General features: G+C 36.9%; 1 protein-coding gene across 1 annotated transcript; it reads left to right on the top strand.

The window, feature by feature from the left end:
* The first annotated feature begins 9,558 nt into the window (after window positions 1–9,558).
* LOC125662034 (echinoidin-like) lies at window positions 9,559–12,256 on the top strand. The gene is made up of 2 exons (XM_056147289.1): window positions 9,559–9,630; window positions 11,985–12,256. The coding sequence occupies exons 1-2, from the start codon at window positions 9,615–9,617 to the stop codon at window positions 12,221–12,223; spliced, it is 255 nt and encodes an 84-aa protein (XP_056003264.1). The 5' UTR covers window positions 9,559–9,614; the 3' UTR covers window positions 12,224–12,256.
* Window positions 12,257–23,726: the final 11,470 nt, after the last annotated feature.

Raw genomic sequence — 23,726 nt, 5'->3', positions numbered from 1 at the left:
ACACTCGACAATTTTTCAGATTCTGTAAATGTATGTCTCGCAAACTGTGATGACATATATATTTTATTTGATATTTTTAATTCTAATAAATGCAAATAAAAACTCTTTAAACTTGTATAAGATAAAATTGGGAGAATGGTGTCACCGTAATTGAATTATTTGAAGATATCAATTCGATTATTGCTCTCTTAATTGAATTAATGCACGCATTAAATCAATTATTGCTCCCATCAATTGAATTAATGTTCACTTCAATTCAATTATTGCTCTCATCAATTGAATTAATGTGTGCATCAATTGAATGAATGAGAGAAATAATAGATTTGGTGCATGCATTAATTAAATTATTGCTCTCTTTAATTGAATTTATGAGAGTATCAATTTCGTAGAAATATTGCCCACAATAATTAATTTAGAGCTCGGTATAAATGATTTGATGATCTCTTTAAAAGTCTAAAAGTTACATTTACGGAATAAATGCGCAGCGGAGCGAATAACATGAGTATATACCCACGCAAAATGTATATCTTTCAATAATTAAAGACTTTTTCGGGTTTTTAAATATTTTAATGCAAGGAAATGATTTTGCGTCGGTGCATGTACATGTATATTTAAGAAATAAGGTATCATTTTAAAATATTTATCGGGATATATATACGGGTTGGTCACGTGATCAAATTCCATAAAGCCCGAAGGGCTTTATGGAAAATTTGATCATGTACCAACCCGTATTTATATCCCGATAAATATTTTTAAATGATACCTTATTACTTATATTTACATTTTTGGTTGGTAACATTGCTGAATTGTGTTAACAACACGTTTCCATACATTTCAAATTGTTGATGTCCACAACGAAGCGTCATAGATGTTCAAAATGACGACAACACAAAACAAAGTTATATAAAATGAAGAACTGTTTTAATTATTAAGACGCTAGAAAGCAAGTATATCAACATATACTTATACATTAACTCGGGAGTATATAATGGAAAACTCTTCCATATGTCTAATTTTAGGGAGTGGGGGAATTATGATTTAAACGGGGATGCGCAGTGTTACACTTAGAGTTGTGATGCGCTTTGACTTTTGAAAAGTGAAGACGTTGAAGACCGACTTTGAAAGATATTCTGTGGATATTGCGGAGTTATCAGAAGACTGAGATGGAGGAACATGAAGAACAGGGCGGCAGTCGTCAGGTGTAGGCAAATCTTTTATAGACAGGACAGAGGACGCAGCTCAGATGAATCTCCGGAAAGAACTGAACATCGCAGAGAATGTGGAACTGCACGAAGGTAAGGGACGGTTTGGATTTGGATATGTAATTGTTGATAAACATGAGCTCACTGAACGCTTCTTTTGACTCGATAATTTTTTGTAGTAGGTTTTTAACGACGCCTCGCTTTGATGTCCCGACATAAACTTGGAAACCGACATCAAGCACTATGGCTGCTTTGGCACGGAAGCAGTGTGGTGTGTAGGTCTTAATGCACTTTGACGACTTATCGGCCATACATCCTGTGAATGACCTTTTTGCTAAAGCATAATGTCATCGTCTAGCAGTAGGTACAATTCCGCATCACCGATGACCAGGGTGAAGTTGTAGCAGACGAAATTTTAGACATACATTAGGCCTAGTAGGCTAGTAATTAAAGACATTGTTTACAGAAATGTTTTTATCAATTATTGATGAAAGTTCACTGCTTGGAATACAAATAAAACCGTAAATACATATTGTGATGTTGATTTCATCTATTGAAAGATTTCTGTAGTAAGTGAGAGCGATTGATAGATGTGTATTGCCTTAGTAAAAGTAGTACCTGTTACCTACTTTTAACAAATGTTCATACGCACAGCTGTTGACCCCGTAGTAGATTTATCCAGAAATAAATACGTATTGCTCGTAATAGTGTTATGTAGGAGAAAACAGTTGCAAATGTAAATATATTCATGTTATTCGCCCCGTTTTCATCGTGGTTTTTACTTAATCCCCCCCCCCCCCAAAAAAAAACCACCCAAGCCCATTTTTCTCGGTTTTATCCCCCAAAGAAACATTTTTTTTTCCGGGGAAACTTCCCCTCTCAACGTCTTTTAGAACGTTGTCTCTGTATATATATACTCATGTTATTCGCTCCGCTATTTGTTTTATAATCCATGTAGCGGAGACCACATACAGCCAACTCTCATAATTCTAATGAGCAGCGGAGCGAACAATGAGTATATACCGACGCAAAATGTTTATCTTTCAATATTCAAAGACTTGTTCGTTATTTGTTTTTTTAATATTTCAATGCAAGGATATGATTTTGCGTCGGTATATACTCAGGTTATTCGCCCCGCTTTCATCGTGGTTTTTACTTACCCCCCCCCCCCCAAAAAAAAACCCCAAGCCCCATTTTTTTTATCCCTCAAAGAAACCCTTTTCTGGGGGGAACTTCCCCTTTCAACGTATTTTAGAATGTTGCCTCTGTATTACTCGTATTATTCGTTTCACTATTTGTTTATAACCCATGTAGGGGAGGGCGGTGGATAAAAGATAGAAAAATGTACTTTCGTTAAGTTGACGTGTTAAAAACACCAATGTCTTCATTGTGGTATATATCTCATCAGGTAAGAAACACACTAATATCCTTAATAGTGTAAATTGACGTTAACGTCTACAACGTCAAACTAATTCGATCCGCGGAGCGAATAACTGATTATGCCATTTTCATTTGGGGACTGATTGCACAATACTATAATTAGGAGGAAAAGAAGAAAATAAATAACAAAACACTTTTTTGGCATGTAAATGAAGTTTTTAGATCCGCCAAAAACAGATCGGGTTCAAACTTTCAAGAAAAGAAAAAGTTGTTTACCATGGAAGCGGACGAGACCTTCCTGTCGGTCTCTGCAGCTGGTTTTCCACCAGATCCATTAAACTTAAGATTGTCTGGGAAATCGATATCTAGTAATTAACTGCTCGTCAGTGTACATGTCAAGAGGGTTTGTCCTATCCCTAAACACCCGTTCACGTCGAAATGCTCTGTCTGCTTGTATGCAAGGTGAAGATAACGAACAGCGATCAATCTCATAACTCCTACAAGCAATACAAAATAGATAGTTGGGCAAACACGGACCCCTGGACACACCAGAGGTGGGATCAGGTACTAGCATAGCACACGTAGAGTTACGCTTATTTCTGACGTAAATCTACGTCTACGATTGTTAATGAATACCGTCCCACACGTAAACGTACGCTACGTCTAGATTTACGCTACATTTACGTCTACGAACTTTAGTAAATATGGCCCCTGAGCGGCTAATCATAGATCTAAATTTGTGGTACTTCACCTACAGCTGGTGACCTCTCCATATGAGTGGGAAAAGTACAGTAATGATCAACATATTCTTCAATTACGTGAGCGGATCTAACATCTAATTTTAATTACATTGTGGTATCTGCCTCATTTTTAAACCTATAGGAAACAAAAACCATAAACACCTCTCTTTTGTAATACTTTAATTGTACACTCCGATTTTCACATTTTCTGTACGAATGTTTATTACAAATACCCTAATCAGCTAACCTGTTGTTTTAGTTGTCAATAATTATCAAGAGGCCCAAAGGCCTTATCGGTACTAGTGAAAAGTATCACTACTCCCACGGGCAAGGGAATCTAGAAAGAAAAAATCCTGTTCTGAATATCTAAGCTAAATTCTAATGTTCAGCAACAGTATATAACAAGATGTGTTCTTAAAACTTCATTGCCCTCAACAGTGCATACACTGATGATTGTTTTGCTGTTTCCGCCACACTCAACAATTTTTCAGTTATGTGGTGGCGCCAAGTTTTTAATGGTGCAAGAGAGAACCCAAATACAATGTACCTGGCAAGAGACCACCGACCCTCCAAAAGTAAACTGGGAGACTTTCTCACTTACCGGCACGAGCGGGATTCGAACCCGCGCCGACCCGATTGCATTTAGATTTTATACAGTATCAAAAAACTTAAGTAAGTTCTTCCAAGCATTAATATAATTTTGACATCACCCTGAAACCAAACCCTTAACCCTAGGATCATGCGGTTTACAATTTTGGCAAAGGACCTTCTCCTTCTAAATATCCATTTAGTTTCAATAATAGAATTAAATTCCGTGAGGATCCGGGTTAGAATAGGTCCTCAGTACCCCCTTGCTTGTCGTAAGAGGCGAATAAATGGGGCGGTCCTTCGGATGAGACCGCAAAAACCGAGGTCCCGTGTCACAGCAGGTGTGGCACGATAAAGACCCCTCCCTGCTCAATGACCATAAGCACCGAACATAGGCCTAAATTTTGCAGCCCTTCACCGGCAGTGGTGACGTCTCCATATGAGTGAAATATTCTCGAGAGGGGCGTTAAACAATATTCAATCAATTAATCAATAGAATTAAAGAAGATGTAAATTAAATGTTTTACATATAAACACTATATACAAAGTTTGGTCCCGCCCTTGGGTCAAAACCCCTAACCCGAGGATCATGAAATTAACAATTTTTGTTGAAGCCTTCCTGCTCTACATCATTATACATTTAGTTTTTCTTAAACATGTGCGATTCTTGTGCTTTAGAGAAGGCGAATTTTGAAAATTGGTCAATTTTGGACAGTTTTTGCACCACCCCTAAACACCGGGGTGTAGGGGTCCTGAAATTCACAATTTATGCCCCTTTGTTCCAAAGATGCTTCATACCAAAATTCGAAAAGAAAATAATCAAGAATGAGTTAAAAAATTATATTGTTCACACATTTAATAACTGACCGTTTTGGCCCCACCCTAATACCAAAACCCCTACCCCTGGGATCATCAAATCAGTTTTGGTAAAGGACTACCTACTCATTCTAGATATCCATTTAGTTTCAATTTAGTATCAATAACAGTAAAGAAGATGTTATTTAAGTGTTTTACACATAAACACTATACAACAAGTTTGGCCCTGCCCTGGGGTCAAAACCCCTACCTCGGGAATCATGAAATTTATAATTTCTGTAGAGGCCTTCCTGCTCGACATAGCAATGCATTTAGTTTTTCTTGCACGTAAGCGGTTTTAGAAAAGACGAGTTTTGAAAATTGTTCAATTGTGGGCATATTTTCCCCCGCCCCTAAGGCCCAAGGGGTGCAGGTTTCCTGAAATTTACAATTTATGCCCCCCTTGTTCCAGAGATGCTTCGTGCTAAATTTGAAAAGAATTGGAATGACAGAAATCAAGAAGTTCATAATTTCTATTATTCATATATTTAATTAATAATATTTAATTACTGACCATTTTGGTCCCACCCTAATACCTACACTCCTACCCCTAGGATCATTACAATTTACAACTTTGGTGAAGAAATAGCTACTCTTTCTAAATATCCAGTTAGTTTCAATTTAATATCAATGGCAATAAAGTAGATGTTATTTAAGTGTTTTACACTTAAACACTATATATTAAATTTGGACAGCTACTGTAAACTAACCTACAGACAACCAGAGACAGCGACTGTAAACTCACATATACATCCAAAGACAGCTACTGTAAATTAACCTACAACCAGAACAAGCGACTGTAAACTAGCCTACAGACAACCTGAACCAGTTACTGTAAACTTACGTACAGACAACCAGAACCAGCGACTGTAAACTAACCTACAGACAACCAGAGACAGTGACTGTAAACTAACCTACAAACAACCAGAGACAGCGACTGTAAACTAACCTACAAACAACCAGAGACAGCTACTGTAAACTAACTTACAGATAACCAGAACCAGCGACTGTAAACTAACCTACAAACAACCAGAGACAGCGACTGTAAACTAACCTACAAACAACCAGAAACAGCGACTGTAAACTAACCTACAAACAACCAGAGACAGCGACTGTAAACTAACCTACAGAGACAGCTACTGTAAACTAACCTACAGACAACCAGATACAGCGACTGTAAACTAACCTACAAACAACCAGAGACAGCGACTGTAAACTAACCTACAAACAACCAGAAACAGCGACTGTAAACTAACCTACAGACAACCAGATACAGCTACTGTAAACTAACCTACAGACAACCAGAGACAGTGACTGTAAACTAACCTACAGACAACCAGAGACAGCGACTGTAAACTAACCTACAAACAACCAGAGACAGTGACTGTAAACTAACCTACAGACAACCAGAGACAGCGACTGTAAACTAACCTACAGACAACCAGAGACAGCGACTGTAAACTAAGCTACAAACAACCAGAGACAGCGACTGTAAATTAACCTACAGACAACCAGAGACAGCTACTGTAAACTAACCTACAGACAACCAGAGACAGCGACTGTAAACTAACCTACAAACATCCAGAGACAGCGACTGTAAACTAACCTACAGACAACCAGAGACAGTGACTGTAAACTAACCTACAAACAACCAGAGACAGCTACTGTAAACTAACCTACAGGCAACCAGAACCAGTTACTGTAAACTAACCTACAAACAACCAGAGACAGCTACTGTAAACTAACCCACAGACAACCAGAGACAGCGACTGTAAACTAACCTACAGACAACCAGAGACAGTGACTGTAAACTAACCTACAAACAACCAGAGACAACTACTGTAAACTAACCTACAAACAACCAGAGACAGCGACTGTAAACTAACCTACAGACAACCAGAGACAGTGACTGTAAACTAACCTACAAACAACCAGAGACAGCTACTGTAAACTAACCTACAGGCAACCAGAACCAGTTACTGTAAACTAACCTACAAACAACCAGAGACAGCTACTGTAAACTAACCCACAGACAACCAGAGACAGCGACTGTAAACTAACCTACAGACAACCAGAGACAGTGACTGTAAACTAACCTACAAACAACCAGAGACAACTACTGTAAACTAACCTACAAACAACCAGAGACAGCGACTGTAAACTAACCTACAAACAACCAGAGACAGCGACTGTAAACTAACCTACAGATAACCAGAGACAGCGACTGTAAACTAACCTACAGAGACAGCTACTGTAAACTAACCTACAGACAACCAGAGACAGCGACTGTAAACTAACCTACAGATAACCAGAGACAGCGACTGTAAACTAACTTACAAACAACCAGAGACAGCGACTGTAAACTAACCTGCAGACAACCAGAGACAGCTACTGTAAACTAACCTACAGACAACCAGAGACAGCGACTGTAAACTAACCTACAAACAACCAGAGACAGCGACTGTAAACTAACCTACAGACAACCAAAGACAGCTACTGTAAACTAACCTACAGATACCAATTTTGATGCACCAGATGCGCATTTCGACAAATAATGTCTCTTCGGTGATGCTCAAGCCGAAATTTTAGAAATTCGAATTAACAATAAATTTGTAAGAGCTAAAAGGTAAACTAGAGTGCCAAAAATTGAGCCAAATTTGTCCAAGGATAAGAGCTGTGCAATGTAAAATGCATTATTGGTTCATGTCAATACAGGAAATATTTATTTTTTGTCATTGAATCATTTTGGTGTAATATACATGTAATGCCATAATGAGATATAATGCATTTTGCATTATTATTTAAAACACTTTGGACGTTTCCATGAGTGAAAAATTCCCAAGAGGGAGGTTAAACAATATAAAATGAACCAATCAATAAAACACTTTTGTGTTCATCTGATATCACCTACAGCAGGTGACAGCTAAATTCCCGAATGAGACAAAGAGATATATACAAACAATGAATTTATAAAATTGCTCTCTATTAAGATATATCAGGATGGATACAAGTGAGCGCAAAATAAATAATACATCGGATGCAGATGTTAAATTTCTCATTTTCAAATCAATACAAACACGTACCTGTATTATATAATTTTATTGTCGGATAAGCTTTGTCTGTAGAATAATTTCAAAGGAACTTGTTGTACGACAACAGAGTGAATTTAATATAATATCAACAGCTCAATATGTTTGATATTAAAGGATTCCGAATGTTTTGTATATCTGCGGTTTTGACAATTGTAAAAGTGAAACATGTCGCTGCACTTCAATATGGATGTGGGACGTCATTTGAACGAGACGCGGTGTCTGATAAGACAGTTCCGAATGATGAGTATTTCTACCTCAACTCCTTTACAGGACTCGATATAATCCGATGTTCTCTAAGCTGCCACCGTACGCGACCTAATTGTGTAGGACTTTTGTACAACATAGAGCAAATGAAATGTAAATTACTACAGCGTAACCCGAATGAGACCAACAAAGATACCAATGTCACTGAGGATAAGTGGGATTATTTCCGAAAAATTCGAAGAACGGGAGGTTTGTGTACAAATTCTTAAGTTTGCATTAGTATTTCCACTGGACCAAAAAAAAAAATTGCCCATCTCTTATTGCCAACTTCTCTTTAGTATGAAAGGTGAAGATAGCGAACTGGGATCAATATCATAAATCCCATAGAATTGATTGTTTTCCGTTTTACGCCATTTCACGGCGACTCACTAGGCTAACTGCTAAATGTTTGGTTATGAGAGTTCGAGTTTCCCTGACGGCTCCCATGGGGTGGGGGATAGGAGTGATCCTTGACAATGAACTCGTTTTATCGTCCCATCCGATGGACATAAAAGCAAAAAATGCATAAACCGGTAAAAAATATATAAACGATTGTATTATAAAAGTATTCAAATTTTCCTGTAAAATTGCATTCTTGTACAGTGTATATAGTCTATAATCATATGATTATTAAGCCTTGTAAAAAGTTCTTGCATTGATTGCATATTATTAAAATGTATATTTAGTATGGACGCGAAATCACTGCATTCTAACAGAATGTGAGACCACAAAAACCGAGTTCCCATGGCACGGTAGATATCCCTGTCTGCTCAAAGGCCGTACGCGCCAAACATAGGCCTAAATTTTGCAGCCCTTTACCAGCAATGCTGACGTATCCATATGAGTGAAAAATTCCCAAGAGGGACGTTAAACAATATATAATTCATTAAGGACGATCATATTGTTTGTTGCTGATTGAAGAGTATTGCTCCTATTACCTGGTCAAGACAGAGCTAATGGCGTGTGTAAATGGTCAAGAGGAGCTCCTTACTTCTGCAAGGCACCACCTCTTGCAGGAGTACGTATTTGCCCATCTCTTAATTTTGTATACTTTGTAGAATTTATGATATTGGTCGTTGTGAAAGGTGAAGATAACGACCTTTGATTAATCTCACAAATATCTACATCGACGAGACTTATACTTGTGAACTCTAAACAAAAGAGCAATGAATTTTCCACATGGAATTCATATTTGGAAGTTTTACTGAAGATAGACATTAACGACAACCATTGTGTATGTTACTGATTGAAGCATATTTTTCAGGATGTTGTGAGGATGACTGGACTCCTTATAGAAATCATTGCTACCGTTACAATGACACCAAACTTTCCTGGGACGATGCCAAGGTGATCTCTTTTTCTATTTTTGTAGCACATTTCCCAAAACGCCTATGTGCTGTAAGAAATTAATAAACTGCAAAAATAAATTTGGGTTTCAGACTGCATGTGAAGATCAAAACTCCTACCTTCTACAGTTGGAGACGACAGAAGAAACCTCTTGGCTGTTGACAACTATGTTACCAAACGTCGGTAGGTAGGAATTCCCTATCCTGATCAACTGTAGTAACACAAGCTTAGGTGGATACTGCAGATGACCTCTATTGTTTTAGTGAAGGTCAAATAATCATATAAACAAATGGTCTCCAGATTATGTTATACTGTATTTAAGGAATTAAAGCACTTTTTATTTGTTTTATACGATGTAAATAAGTTGGGGCAGTTTACGCATTATAAACCGCGAAGCAGTTTATAAAACTGCTTGGACTGTCCCAACTTACTTTATATCGTATTTAAAACAAATAAAAATTACTTTCATTCCTTATTTAATTTAGTAAACTGTGTTTGATATTATTTGGTGAATAGTTCGAAAGAAAATATCAATTTTATATGACGCGGATCAATTTCGCCGTAGCAACAAAATGGAAACTGAACGGGTAAACGTATTGTGACGTCATTCCTATGTCATATAGCGGGACTAAAGTGCAAGTTTGTTTATACGATATAAAACATGTTGATAAAGTGAACTATTTACATTTGCCAATGCACTTCCTTATATGACAGTACTAATGAAATTGATGTTCAATTTCGTGTGACATGAATTTGGTCATGTGATCAGTTTGTTCTTGCGTATGAATACAATCACCGCTTCAAAAAGTCAGTTCCTGTATTTTCACCTGGCTTCTTGCTTATGCAATGCAGTGGGGGATTTAGACCCCCACCCCTACCCCCCTCTCGCCACAAATTTAGATAATAGAAATAGTGTGAGTAAAATTCCAGATTAGTAAAATTCCAGATTGGCACCCAAAATGGCTAAGCATTTTGGCTAATACTTGACTTTCACACACACCCTTTCGTAACCCTAGATCCGCCACTGCAATGACATCATGACAGAAATAAACGCAGCAGGATATTTATAGTTTATTTTGTAAACAAACAAGAATTTCATCAATTTATAAAAGAGAAATATTAAACATATATCGTTCTGTTGTTTCATTTTATACAGTTTTAAATACCGTCTGCAACTTCTGCATGGCGAATTTATAAAATAAAGTTCTATGATATTGGAAGCGAAAACATGTAGGCAGAGTTATAAACCTACATGTATTTACTTCATGATGATAAGTTAACCTGTTGTTTCCTGGCAACTTCCATCACGGCTATGACTCGGCATGATTATAAGCGAGGCTGGTTTCGAGGCTCGAAAATTTTACATCTTCATGTCGGGGTACCGGCGCAGTGCGAGTCTTCATTAAAATCCTACAACAAATTTCTCAAGTGAACAAAAACTCCGTCAGTTCGTTTTTATTTTATTTTACACACACTGAAGGTAAATAAAAGACGCAACCTACCTGCACTTGGTCTAAATCTGTCCTACTGTCTTGAATCGTCTCCTGCATGGCTACAACCGCGAGTCCTAACGATGAACATACCGTTGTTTCTTTCCAAAAACCTGACTAAGAGCTTAACGTTAACTTGACCCATCATATCCACCATCAATTCTCTCAGATCCTTTGAATTTCTGTCGAAATCTGTGATCAACAATTGCGTTTTCAACTTAGTAAGCTAGACCGACGCCAGTTTCTCCATCGCTGATCGCGACCAAATCACACCACGGATGTAGTTTACTCCGCTCTTCTTGTCATTTCAGTTAACTTTACGCTCTAGATTACCTTTATTTTTACACATGTTTCGTCTTCTTCTTTTTTTTTTTTTTTACATTTTCAATTAAATATCTATATCTTATATTCTCTTTGATATTGTTCCTAATTTTTTATTCGATAAAACTCTTACGAACTATATTTTGTGTTCTTCGATCGTTATTTTGGTCATCTGCTACATAATCATGGAAGCTCGGTAAGAACACAAATCAAAATAGAAAATATAAATATAAGAAATAAAATATCACAAACACATCTTGTTTCATCCACGTTTTTAAAGGAAGTCAGCCATTATGACGATGTAGAATACCTCCTTAAACTAATTTTGAATTACCATTTATGTATGAATAGTGATGGGATTTCAATAGTTTTCAAGATAGTTTACTTAATTAACGCGAGGAATATAACGCCAGTCGACGTAAACAGTGCATTGTAACGTCATCTCTAGCTGAGAGGTGTTTTCTTTCAAACCAAAGAATCACAGCCATTTTACTTGAATAGTGAACACCAACAATTTCATAGGGGACGCGCTAATTGGCTAACTTAAAGTTCACATAAACATGACCCCTAGTCGGGTTGTGTCAGATCTCCTTACGCAGAGTATACTGCGGGGATCTAAGAAGTCTGATTTTAATTAGTTTGGATACAGAACAACCGATTTCTGATGGATATAATTTTGTACTCTGTATCTGGTACACTGCAATGATGAAATTCAATAATTTGTAGAACTAGAGTACCCTTTTGATCACCGTACTTGGGTAGGAGCGACAGATCGAGAAGTTGAGGGAAATTTTCAGTGGAGTATTGGTTATGGTGGCGACATCTCTTGGTCTTGGTATCCAAGACAACCTGACGATAACTATGGTGGACAGGACTGCCTCACTGTCATGCGCAGTGCACATTTTGATGACGCTAAGTGTGCTTCTGGAAAGGTTTTCGTGTGTGAGAAGGAACAGCCGATTTGAAAATTCCGATACATCAATGGAAATAAAAGTGCGTTTTACAGAAACACCAGGTCATTGAGTATATACGCTTTTGTGCCTCCATATCGAATGAAATATACTCGAGTGTCCCGCTCAAACAATATAAAATCAATCGAATCACATTGTTTTTCTCTGTCTATCCGATACTTTAACCCTCGTAACTAGGTTAAGGGCTCCCACAGAAAAATATACGATAATTCTTGTGGTGTGAAATTACGCCTTAAATTCGCAAGTGCAAATACTATTAATTAATTAAACACCGAAACAGTAATTACTATTAATTAATTAAACACTGACACAGTACTACCTACCTGTAGACTGAGACACGGGATCTCAAATTAGTTAAGAGATATAAACACCTTATGCAGGTGAAAATGGAATATTCCTACCATTCTCTCACCAGAGGGCGCGTTACGCAAGCTTCACTTACACCTCTGTCAACGTTTGGAATCGCGTAACAATATAATCACATGATGTAAACAGTCATTTTCGTTTCCTTCCCCTTTAAAGGTTCTGGTAACAGGTGACATAACAGCACTTTGTTAGGTACCAGTTTATTGTTTGCCTTTTATGCAAGTTTTATAGCGCTTTGGAATAGATGTGAAATCTCTCTCTCTCTCTCTCTCTCTCTCTCTCTCTCTCTCTCTCTCTCTCTCTCTCTGGAAGAACTAAGTTGTCTTGTACCAAAGTTTCATGCTCTTAGTGATAAATGATCGGTTCCAGGGTGGAGCTAAAATTATTAGTGATTATTATCATTTAAAATACTTCCTTAAGTTTGCTGATAGAGTATAAAAATCTAAATGCATCGTTAGGAAAAGTAAAAAAGGAGGTACCAAAATGGTGGTTCTAGGACGGGTCAACATTAGTAATGTTGTGTTATTGGTACATATATTATCGAGGCAAGCTACTGACAAACAAGTTGATGGAACAGGAGGTCCAACAGTCTCGAATGAAGTCAGCATTTCGCAAATTCTATGGTCGTTATAACGATCAAGTCCGTCAATACACCTATCATTGGGTCAAATGCTGTCGAACGTGTTTCATACCGTTGTTAGGCCGTTCTTGGCACACTGATTTTCACTACGGATAACTCCGTTTACCTCATCAGGATATAGGGCTCACGGCGGGTGTGACCGGTCGACAGGCGATGCTTACTCCTCCTAGGCACCCTATCCCATCTCTGGTGTATCCAGGGGTCCGTGTTTGTCTAACTATATATTTTGTATTGCTTATAGGAGTTATGAGATTGATTACTGTTCGTTATCTTCACCTTTTATATAATGTAAAACCTTTCATCAGAAAAGACACTTTCGCAAGAGCATTCAACTGTTAAGAATACATCTGGGTTTTTCCATTCTCTAATACAAGGATTTAGCTTAGATATTCAGAATAGGATTTTTTTCCCCTAGATTCCGTAGCCCCTAGGACTAGTAAACTTTGTAATATTCAGGTGACTAATAAGGCCTGTTGTCCATAATTTTAACTATGTCACTAGTACAAAACAGAAAGAAACACATAGAAATTGAACGTAGTGAAAACACACGCAATCAAACGAAAAAATGTGATTTGTAAGTTTGCGGTAACCCACGTACATACATGTATTAATTTCCTATCACGAATTCTAATTTCACACATAAATTATTGATATAGAAGGCACGTATGCACATATTTGGAATATTCTTATCGTGAAGTGCATGTGTACTGTGATGTTTCCATTGTTAAATCAGGAAAATTGGGCTGATTTCATCATTAGAGGAAGTACCGCATGCCGTACCTTCCAATCCTACATCCTGTGTCAAGGCCTTCCTTTTGAAAATTCTGTTTACCATTTCAATAAGAGCTGATTTTATTTGTTGATTAAGTAGCGAGAATAGTAAAGTGTCGACAGTGTAGCTTGACAATCCTATATAGAACGCCAGCGTATGTAGCCGTATGTCCAGGTGGTTCATGCGAGGATCTATAATGGTGAAAACGATGCATGGGAGGATCATACCCACGAACACGCTAATTAACACTATAATCGTTCGAAGCAAACGCCTTTCGTTCCTTTTTCGCCGGCCACGAACACTCTGCATTGTGTTCACCACATTTGTCCCGCTGAATTTTAGTTCCCTAAGAATTTGAAAATAACAAAATGAACTAGATGGTGTAGTTAAGAGCTTCGATCATCACGAGAAAAAAATTCGAAATATGGTGTCGGATATCAACGGGTTGAAGAAAAATCGTAGCTTGTCGTATTCAAAGTTTCCCCATACGTTCGTCAAAGGAAATAAGTGGAGGACTGGTCAGAATAACCAGGCGATCGCTAATATTATCCCAGTGTTTCTAGCGCTGTATATTCTTCCGTACGATGTAAATCTCACTATATGAACGTACTGGTTCCACTAATACAAATAAGTATATATCCAAGAAAAGGGCAAGTGGCGGATCTTTTATTTTCCACGTCTGACGAAAAAGCAAAGGACGCCAATATAGGGAGGCAAACTGCAAACAGACAAAAGTTACCGATGAACAGGTTCAGAAGAAATGTAAATGTAGGCTTGCGGAAAAGACCTCCATTAATCAAAACACATATACACATTAAATTTAGCATGGATCCCAAACCAGAGAGTGGCGTGGATAATATTTGGTGCAGGGTTCGATTTCTCGACCACTGTTCAAGTATTGTAGTTTCCAAGCTAACGTTTAAGGTCATATTTGTCCGGTCCATACACTCTTGTAAATAGTCTTATAGCAATACGAGTGTAGCTGTCAAACTGAAATAATCATATTGATGCTTCAGCGAATAAAAAAAAAATATTTATAATATTGACTGGAAGTATATGTGTGATAAGGAGAAATTGAATTTTACGATTGTCCGGGAACACCGGTTTAATCATTCCAGTTGAAGTGATATTTCCAATACTTGTGTACATAACGAGAAAGTAATCCTTTCATCTAAGTATTATTGTCATCATATTGATTCAATGTTGTTGTCTTGTAACAAGTTTTCAAGTAAGAATGAGAGCTTATTGATTAAAAAAAAATCCTGTCTCTCTTGTTTTTTGAATTTATGACACGAACGACCATAATTCTTTAATCAAACATTATTGATTGTTTGAATGCATATACATGTAGTTTGAAATCCCATGTAGAAAAATACCATCTTAGGTTCAGAGTTGAACTAAGGGCCGTATCCAAGAGAGTTCATTACTTCCGCTTTAAGATCCTATCAGAAAGATTGATGGATTGTACCTTGTTTAACGTCTCTCTCGAGAATTTTTCACTTTTATGGAGACGTCGCCAAGACCAGTGAAGAGCTTCAAATTTAGGCCTATGCTCGGCGCTTACGGCCATTGAGCAGTGAGGGTTCTTTAGCGTACCACACCCACTGTGACACGGACATCCGGTCTTAAGGTAATCTCCGAGGACCCGTGACATTCACACCTGATGCCGAGCGTTTGGCGATGGGGCTGTTTTAATGACGTAGGTCTGTCGCTGCCGGGATTCGAACCCCGGCCTTCTTCATGCGGCATATCAGAGAGACCTCTGTCTTTTATTTCCGATGCAGGACTCGTTGTGAAGGAAGAGTAAATGCATGTTTGTCTTGGATTCAAATGATGCTCATCAGTTTGTCATCTCAAGAGAAACTCAGTCATTTCCAGTCCCTTGGTGAACAATTGTGTATATTGTGTAGATTTTGAATTTTATATTAAAAACACTCCGATTTGTCAATGGTGGAACTAAAGTGAATGACAAACAATTATTACAGTTTGTTGTGAAAGCTTTTACAAATGCGATATGGATTTATTTGTAGAAAAGGTACATTCAGAATTGCACTTTTTTTCAATATGAAGATACATATTAGGCACAGATTGGCAGGATATGAATCTGCCAAACACTGTACCATGGAATATATATTTTATGGAAAATATAATGGTCTAATATACCAATACAACTTGTCATTGGGTCAAATGCTGTCTGATCGCTAATCGTTATAATAATGTTTATAGAGTGTTATTGTGTTTGGTTTATTATATATCAATCAAAATGAAAAATAGTGGAATGTTTGATTAATAAAAGATTATATGAAAACAAAATCTGGCTGTTCTATTTTTATTTCTAACAGGTGGGATAGAAGACTGTTCCCCATTCACCTGTGTGATTGGTACCTAGGGTATCAGGTTTACCTCGTTACAGCTTACCGTGAAGTAAAATTGGGATTAAGGAGGTATGCTACACCAGAGAAATTTGATGTAGATGAAAAGTGGAGGATATGTACAACAATATTTTGAAGTTGAAAATTTTCAAATTTACTTTATTTTGTCAAAAAAGACAATTTTAGTAGAAGGTAATCTGAAAAAAATTTAAAACCCCTGCTGGACTCGAACCTGCGACCTACATTTCAGCAGTCGGTATTCAAACCTACTGAGCTACTCGGCTAGGTATTTAAATGGAAAAGGAAAAGACAAATATTGCTGATATCGATTTTTTCATCCATGTTTTTAAAGGAAGTCAGCCATTATGACGATGTAGAGTACTACCTTAATTACACTGTAAAATAGAAAGAGTGTAGATACAATATCCTCACAGAACTTGTGTCATGCTGAGTCTGGGCCGAGGATTATCAGAGTTATCTTTCGTTACCTTCATCGCCTCAATAAAGCGTACCAAGATCCGGGAGTGGACTATTTATCTACATGCATGACAGACCTAGAAACATGACAGACTTATCCACACTGAAATATTCATTATATTTGGGGTCAGTTAAATGTTGAGGTGTGATTCGGGAATGGTGCTAGCCTAATCCGAGATTCCTCTGACTCTTACCCCCGCTTTTATATTTGACATGTGCGGGGGAGAGTCAGAGCGGACTCCATATTGAAAAGTGGGAATTCAGCGACACCAGCTGGTGTCGCTGCTTTACCTACCTCTTACAACTTTATTTCGCGGATCTATCTTCCAAGACGTGAGAATTCAGTTAACGGAAGATAAATCTATAAATAGATCATGATTAATACGATGCTATCGCCGTTTAAACGGCCCTAACACCGACAAATGGAGCATCACTTGAATTAGGTCGCCGCCTCGCCATTTGATTTCTTTGCGCATGACGTCAGCACATGTAAACACAAAATTCCATCGTTTAAACGGCGATAGCATCGTATTAATCATGATGTATTTGTAGAATAATCTTCCGATAACTGAATCCTCGCGTCTTGGAAGATGGGTCCACGAAATAAAGTTGTAAGAGGTAGGTAAAGCAGCGACACCAGCTGGTGTCGCTGAATTCCCACTTTTCAATATGGAGTCCGCTCTGACTCTCCCCCGAGAAGTCACAAAATAAAAGCGGGGTTAAGAGTCAGAGGAATCTCGGATTAGTGCTAGCCCTGTTATGGTATGTTTATGGAATTTAATGTACAGAAGGGCTTGGCAGTCGAGTCACTGCACTACGAGAATAAATTCCATACAAACGGAAAAAAAGTACTGTTAGTGTCTTGTGTGTGTGTCATGAATATTCATATCATGAATGCAAACATACACGCAAAATGACGTCATAAGTCTGGGCTTTACAAAAGTTCTATAAAAATCGCTACATTCGATATGGAGATCGGTGACATCGACTTTTTAGAGTTCTAAAATTAATGATTTGGATGACATTACGTTATTTCAAATATGCATTGTAATGTATGATGAAATGTGCACATTGAGTATTTGGCAGACTTCAGCTACATACAACAGAGGCCTTTTGCAGTTGAGAATCATTACGATTGTAGTACGGAATCATTATATGCATTTATATTGATATGCGAGTTTCGCCACAAATTTACATGGCATTACTTCATAACATATAGACATGATCAGGGTGAAAACATTAAAATCCTCCACAGAATATACTCAAATCAGAAATTAGATTAAAACTCCAGATTTATCACCCAAAATGGCTGAATATTTTGGCTAGTACGCCCCCCCCCCTCTTTTTTCCCCCGAAATCCTGGATCCGCCACTGTTTGATAATTGAATACATGGCTTATGCTTAATTTATTTTCATGTTGCATTTCTTATGTTTCCTTCATTGATTAATGTTACAAAATTGTTGCTTTGTATGTTCATAGTTTGGAAGTTGTTGTCCGGTTCCGGGGAATTTATTGTACAGCTAATCTCCGCCCCTGGAAGATATTGTACTTAGGATCTTTGCCAAAGGATTTCTGTCTGTTTTAAAGTATGGCTAAGGTGAAAGGGGGAAAAAACCGCAGCAAGACACAAATCAATGATATTTTGCGTTATTTACATTCTGCGTTGAACTCGACACAATATGATAGTACATTGTAATGCAAAATGTAATGATTTGGGTTGATGATATTTTGCGTCGTTATCTTAGCAGAGAATGGTGCATCCCCACTATATTTAACAGTAGTAGTGAATGAGAAGAATGCGAGTTCGAAAGTTTTAATATAATATAGTAAAAGACCCCCCCCCCCCAGCTTGTTGAATTCATAAGATCGTGAATTATCGTTGGTTTTATACCACACTCCCTGTTGTAAGTACACCCATACATTATATCATGTGTAAATACATGCGCGTTAAAGACGTTTTGCCACAATACATGTTTGTGAGGGCATATCAACCATCTGTGTTCATTCCATTCTCTACCCATCGGTGTCGCAGCTCACCAGCATCTCTATTAATATTTTTCTTAAAACGTTGTGTGGTATATCATATATGTACGTGGCGCGTGGTTACATGAAGCTATTATTGTGTATATGTGTACACTTTGTTCTCTTTTTTTCGAGCGTATACTAAATATGTTTTCAGCGAAGGAACACACACTAACCAATGCTACATTGGATTGTAGTAAAAAGAGCATGAAATTCATTCAGAATATATGTGAAAAGAAATATTATAAAACGAACTTAAAAATTCTTTTTTAAATTCAACACACGACTATAGGATGTGATAAGATTTACAAACAATGTGATAAGTTTGACACTGACACAATTGAAAAATCTTAACAAAACATAATCTTGTCGGTATTATATTCAATGTTTTAGTATATACACTTACATCTATTTACACTCATTATTTGAAGAAATAAATATACAGGCTCCTGATAATTATTTTTATATAACAAACCTTTCAATGCATTAGTATTTACGCAAAGGAAAAACGTTTGAATCATAAAGCATATCCATTGTCTCAAACCACGTCCGAAGTCCGCATGGGAGAGGATCGTATATTTTGACACCCCACTCCCCCTCTGCCGTTTGCTACATGCCGATTTAGTCAGAGACATCATGAAAACAATCTTGATTTCCCTGTCTAATAAATTATTCAACAATTCCTTTTCGGCCAGTTTCTAATGATGGATGAAGCAGAGGCTGTCTATTAACAGTACCAAAGTCAATCACTATGACAGTGCATCATCATATATAATGCCGTCAGTAAAATGTATTCATATTTTCCTGCAATTTGTTGTCAAAAAAGTGAAAGGTGTAAGATCTAATCAGTTTTTGACACAAAGTTTTTTCACTATACTAGTCAAAAGGATTACTAGAATCTATAATTTATTAGTCCTGCTGATTTGTGACTAGTCCGGCTGCTGAAAGTAGACGGCCAAGTCGTGATGCGACGAGGGGAAGAGTGCGGGAGGGGGCTTGTCCCCTTTTAAAAAGGGTGGGGGTCCGGGAAAAACTTTCAAAATCTAGATGCAAATTTTTCATTTAAGACAAATAAATGAAATATTGATGACCAAATTTATAAGCTTCTATTTTACCCGATTCTCACATCAAACCAGCATATTTATGTTTGAATATTATGAAGAATACGTCGATGCTACAGTGTAGTAGCGTATTTTGTCGAATATGATATGCACTTTTTTTTCAAGGATTCTTGGTGTGAGAAAGGGTTGCGTATTATTTACCAAATAGTTTTTTTTTTTCAGGTGAAACTCGGCAGTTAAGTAATGTTTCACTCGGAGACATATCGTATTTTTGTTCACGTTGTTCACCTAATCGATCTCAAGAAAATTACTACAGAACGTAAAATTGTAGAAAATGTTATACTTAACAATATACAAATAATTAAATTATTATGAAACAGCCAATGAAGTTTCATTCGATCTTAAATTCATATTAGATTAATCATCGTGCAAAAGTGCCACGATATCATCAGATCGAAGCCATCGTTGTGTACAAGGACTTCGTCACTTGATTTTGTCAGACACCTCTTCATGGTACTTTCTGCACGCTGCACGATTTCCATGGATCTGGGAATATGCGATTTTCTTTTGCAGTAAATGACATTTGACTAACTTACTTCATCTATCTAAATGCAGAGAAATCCTTGAGAGTTATGTTTGAATTCTTCATTTCACTACCGTCTCCAAATAATGGTAGTGTAAGATTTCAACACATCGAACAATTGTTCAATATTTTTATTTTATTTCTATACCGTCGGCTATTTAAATTATTTGCAGTTTAAACAAAGAAAATATCAAGTGTTCAAACTTTAATGCTACAAAATATTACGCTTTGCTGAAATTAATATATTATTACCGCGCTGTATCCAAATTCTTGTGCTTTGTTGAGAACTTGCATTATTTCCATAAAGATTTCGAGTGAAATTGAATAAAGTCAAGAATACCGCTTGGTTAGAATGTTTACATTAATCCCCGGTAATTATGTAAATTGGGAAAAGGATATAAAACAATCGTTCCAGTTTTATACAGATGATTTCATGATAATATTGTGATCTGGTTCTGTCCTCATTACTTTGCGCACAAATTACATGCAACTTTAATTCTAGAGGGGAGGGGGTGTCCGGACCTCCACTCTAGATCCGCTCGTGATTCGGATATAGTCCTTAAGCGATGTATTGTGCACATGCCACTAAATGCTAAGTGAACAATGGTATGTGGGATAGTTAGAGTGTAAATGCAGGAAAAGAAAGGTCTCCTTATGTGTGAAAATCGCGTTCTACTACTTCAACACCAGTTCCACGATTTAATGATGAAAATAGTAACCAATGACTAGTTATCATGTATTTTTAAATAAGACTATGTCACAGAACACGTGCGCCAGTTATCGACAAATGTAAGGTGATTCTATTAACAAATAATTATTACAGCCACGTAGCAACAGGAGAATTTGGCCTACAAATTATTTTGTTTTGTTTAGAGAATATATTTTTTCCATACTTTTGACATGCGAATTTTGATTTATCACCCCCCCCCCTTTATGGTAGTACTGAATGCTTGCGAAAATGTAGGCATGAAACATGGAGTCAGAATCGTTCATTTCCACTAAAAATGTTTTCTTAAGATGGTTTTTTTAATTTATTTATTTTACATGCAATGATCGGGGTTCACCGGATTTTGTCCTCTTGCAACACACAATACAAGCGTATACTTTATCTTTTAGACTACAAATGAGTAATAATTTAGATATCTAAATATTACATCGTTCATCTATCAACTACCAACATTTTCACTCTGATAGCAGGGTAGATACGAACATTTCATTATCATGAAGCAACCTCTCCTAAATGAGTTCGCCAACTTTGTAATATAAACGACAGATCTGTGAAATTGGAATTGTTTAGATAGGAAACATGCATGTCATAAAATACATGTACTGCAGCATGTGGATTATGAAAAATATACTGTAATGAATTGATTTTCAAATGTATATATTGAAAGCCTGCATGTTTGACTTGCTACTAATTCAATTTTTACGGGGAAAATATAACCGAATTTTGCATTCGAACTTTCGCACTATTATGCTCTGATGTAAAGGTACGGATTAAGTCATTGGGCTTTCATTATCGATATTTGTAATATGATTTTTTTTATTTTATAAACAAAGATTGCATTCGGTTGCAGACGTGCATTTAAAAATAACCCAGACCAAAGCCATAATAAAATTCTAACTTGATAACATACATATCATGTATCATAAGTGGGTTTTTTTTTCAGATGGACAATCATTAGATGTGTCTGACATATAGCTTAATACAATATTAAAATATCATTTTAAATTGAAAACTTTTATAATACAACTGTTTATATACACGAATTGTTTGTTTTGTAACCTGTTTATATATTTATAATTTTTATGTCCGTCGAATGGGACGTTAAAGGGTGTCCCGTGTCAAGGATCACAACCCCCTTGGCACGCAAAAGATCATTTCCCTGATGTTCGAAAAAGAGTAGGCTCACTGGGGGCTGTCAGGGAAACCAAAAAAACTCACAACCAAACATCATTCAATTAGTTAACCGCCGTAAAATGGCTGAAATATTGCCAAAACGGCGTAAACCTCAATCAATCAATAATTTTAAATTATATATGCAACATTCCCATTAAGTTAGCTTGCATGTACCTTAGAATATTATGACTGGCAAGGCGTATTTAGACATGTGTTTAGATACGCATTGTAGCCGCCACGGTATATGAACACCAGTTTAGAGGGATAGGTCATATCATAATCTATCGATGATAAAAAAGAATTTGTGATTGAACTTTGCCATGTGTTACATTAATTGCGTTGATACCATTGCGTATCCGTATCAAACATAAAACGAGTAAAATTGGAATCGGAAATAGCTGTGTCGAAGATGTTGTATATATGGATATTATTTATTCATTAAACTTGTATATTGAACAGCATCAACGTTGAAATTTGTATTACAGATGAACGCGGGAAACGGTTTACGTTAAATTTGATAGTCTGCGCGTTTATCAACCACGTCGAAATTTTGTTCATTACTGACTTTCAACATGATTAAAGTGCACACAAAACATCTTTATGGTTGATGCACGTGCTCTATTTTAAAAATGGGTATAAAGGCATAAAAAACCGCCAATTTCGATAATGCATTCTTGTCAATCGCAGATGACGAAAATGATGTCACAGAAGATATTACGTCACTAATTTCCACATGTATCATCAGGGCGAATGCCCTGGTGCATAATCATAATGATTAAACCAAGTGAAACCTCATTTTAGGTTTATTCTAATGTTGAGGCGAAAATTGGGGCTTAATGTGCCTTGCTCTTTCGAAACGAGTAATAATTTACTATTCTAATAATTACAGTAATATCATACCGGAATAGGACAATCTGCGACCGGTTCATTGTAAAGGTCAAACTGTAGTCATTAACAATTCCCAGTACAGATATAATGAATGTTAATTAATTTAACAATAGAGATGTATTGATTGTACATTAGTTCCAGGGTCATTGATGTGAATGGTATACATGTATAAAACGGACAGGACTGGACACTCGCGGTGCGATAGCTCTAACAGTAACATAATCAGCATAATGAAGTGTCTCTGCAGTCTATTCACTGTTGTAATGGTGGCGATGTTTAGAATTTCTCAAGGATCAGCAGAGGTATGAGTGATTTTAATTATAAGCCCGACTATCGTTAATCGAGATTAACTGAAATTTAGTTTTACATTCAGGCATGGTACATGTGTAAAAAAAAATTCTATTTACGTTTTGTA

Source organism: Ostrea edulis, chromosome 8 (assembly GCF_947568905.1).
Source record: "Ostrea edulis chromosome 8, xbOstEdul1.1, whole genome shotgun sequence".
NCBI classification, from domain to species: domain Eukaryota; kingdom Metazoa; phylum Mollusca; class Bivalvia; order Ostreida; family Ostreidae; genus Ostrea; species Ostrea edulis.
Note: the sequence above shows the minus strand (reverse complement) of the source record. Positions and strands in the feature narration are given on the sequence as shown.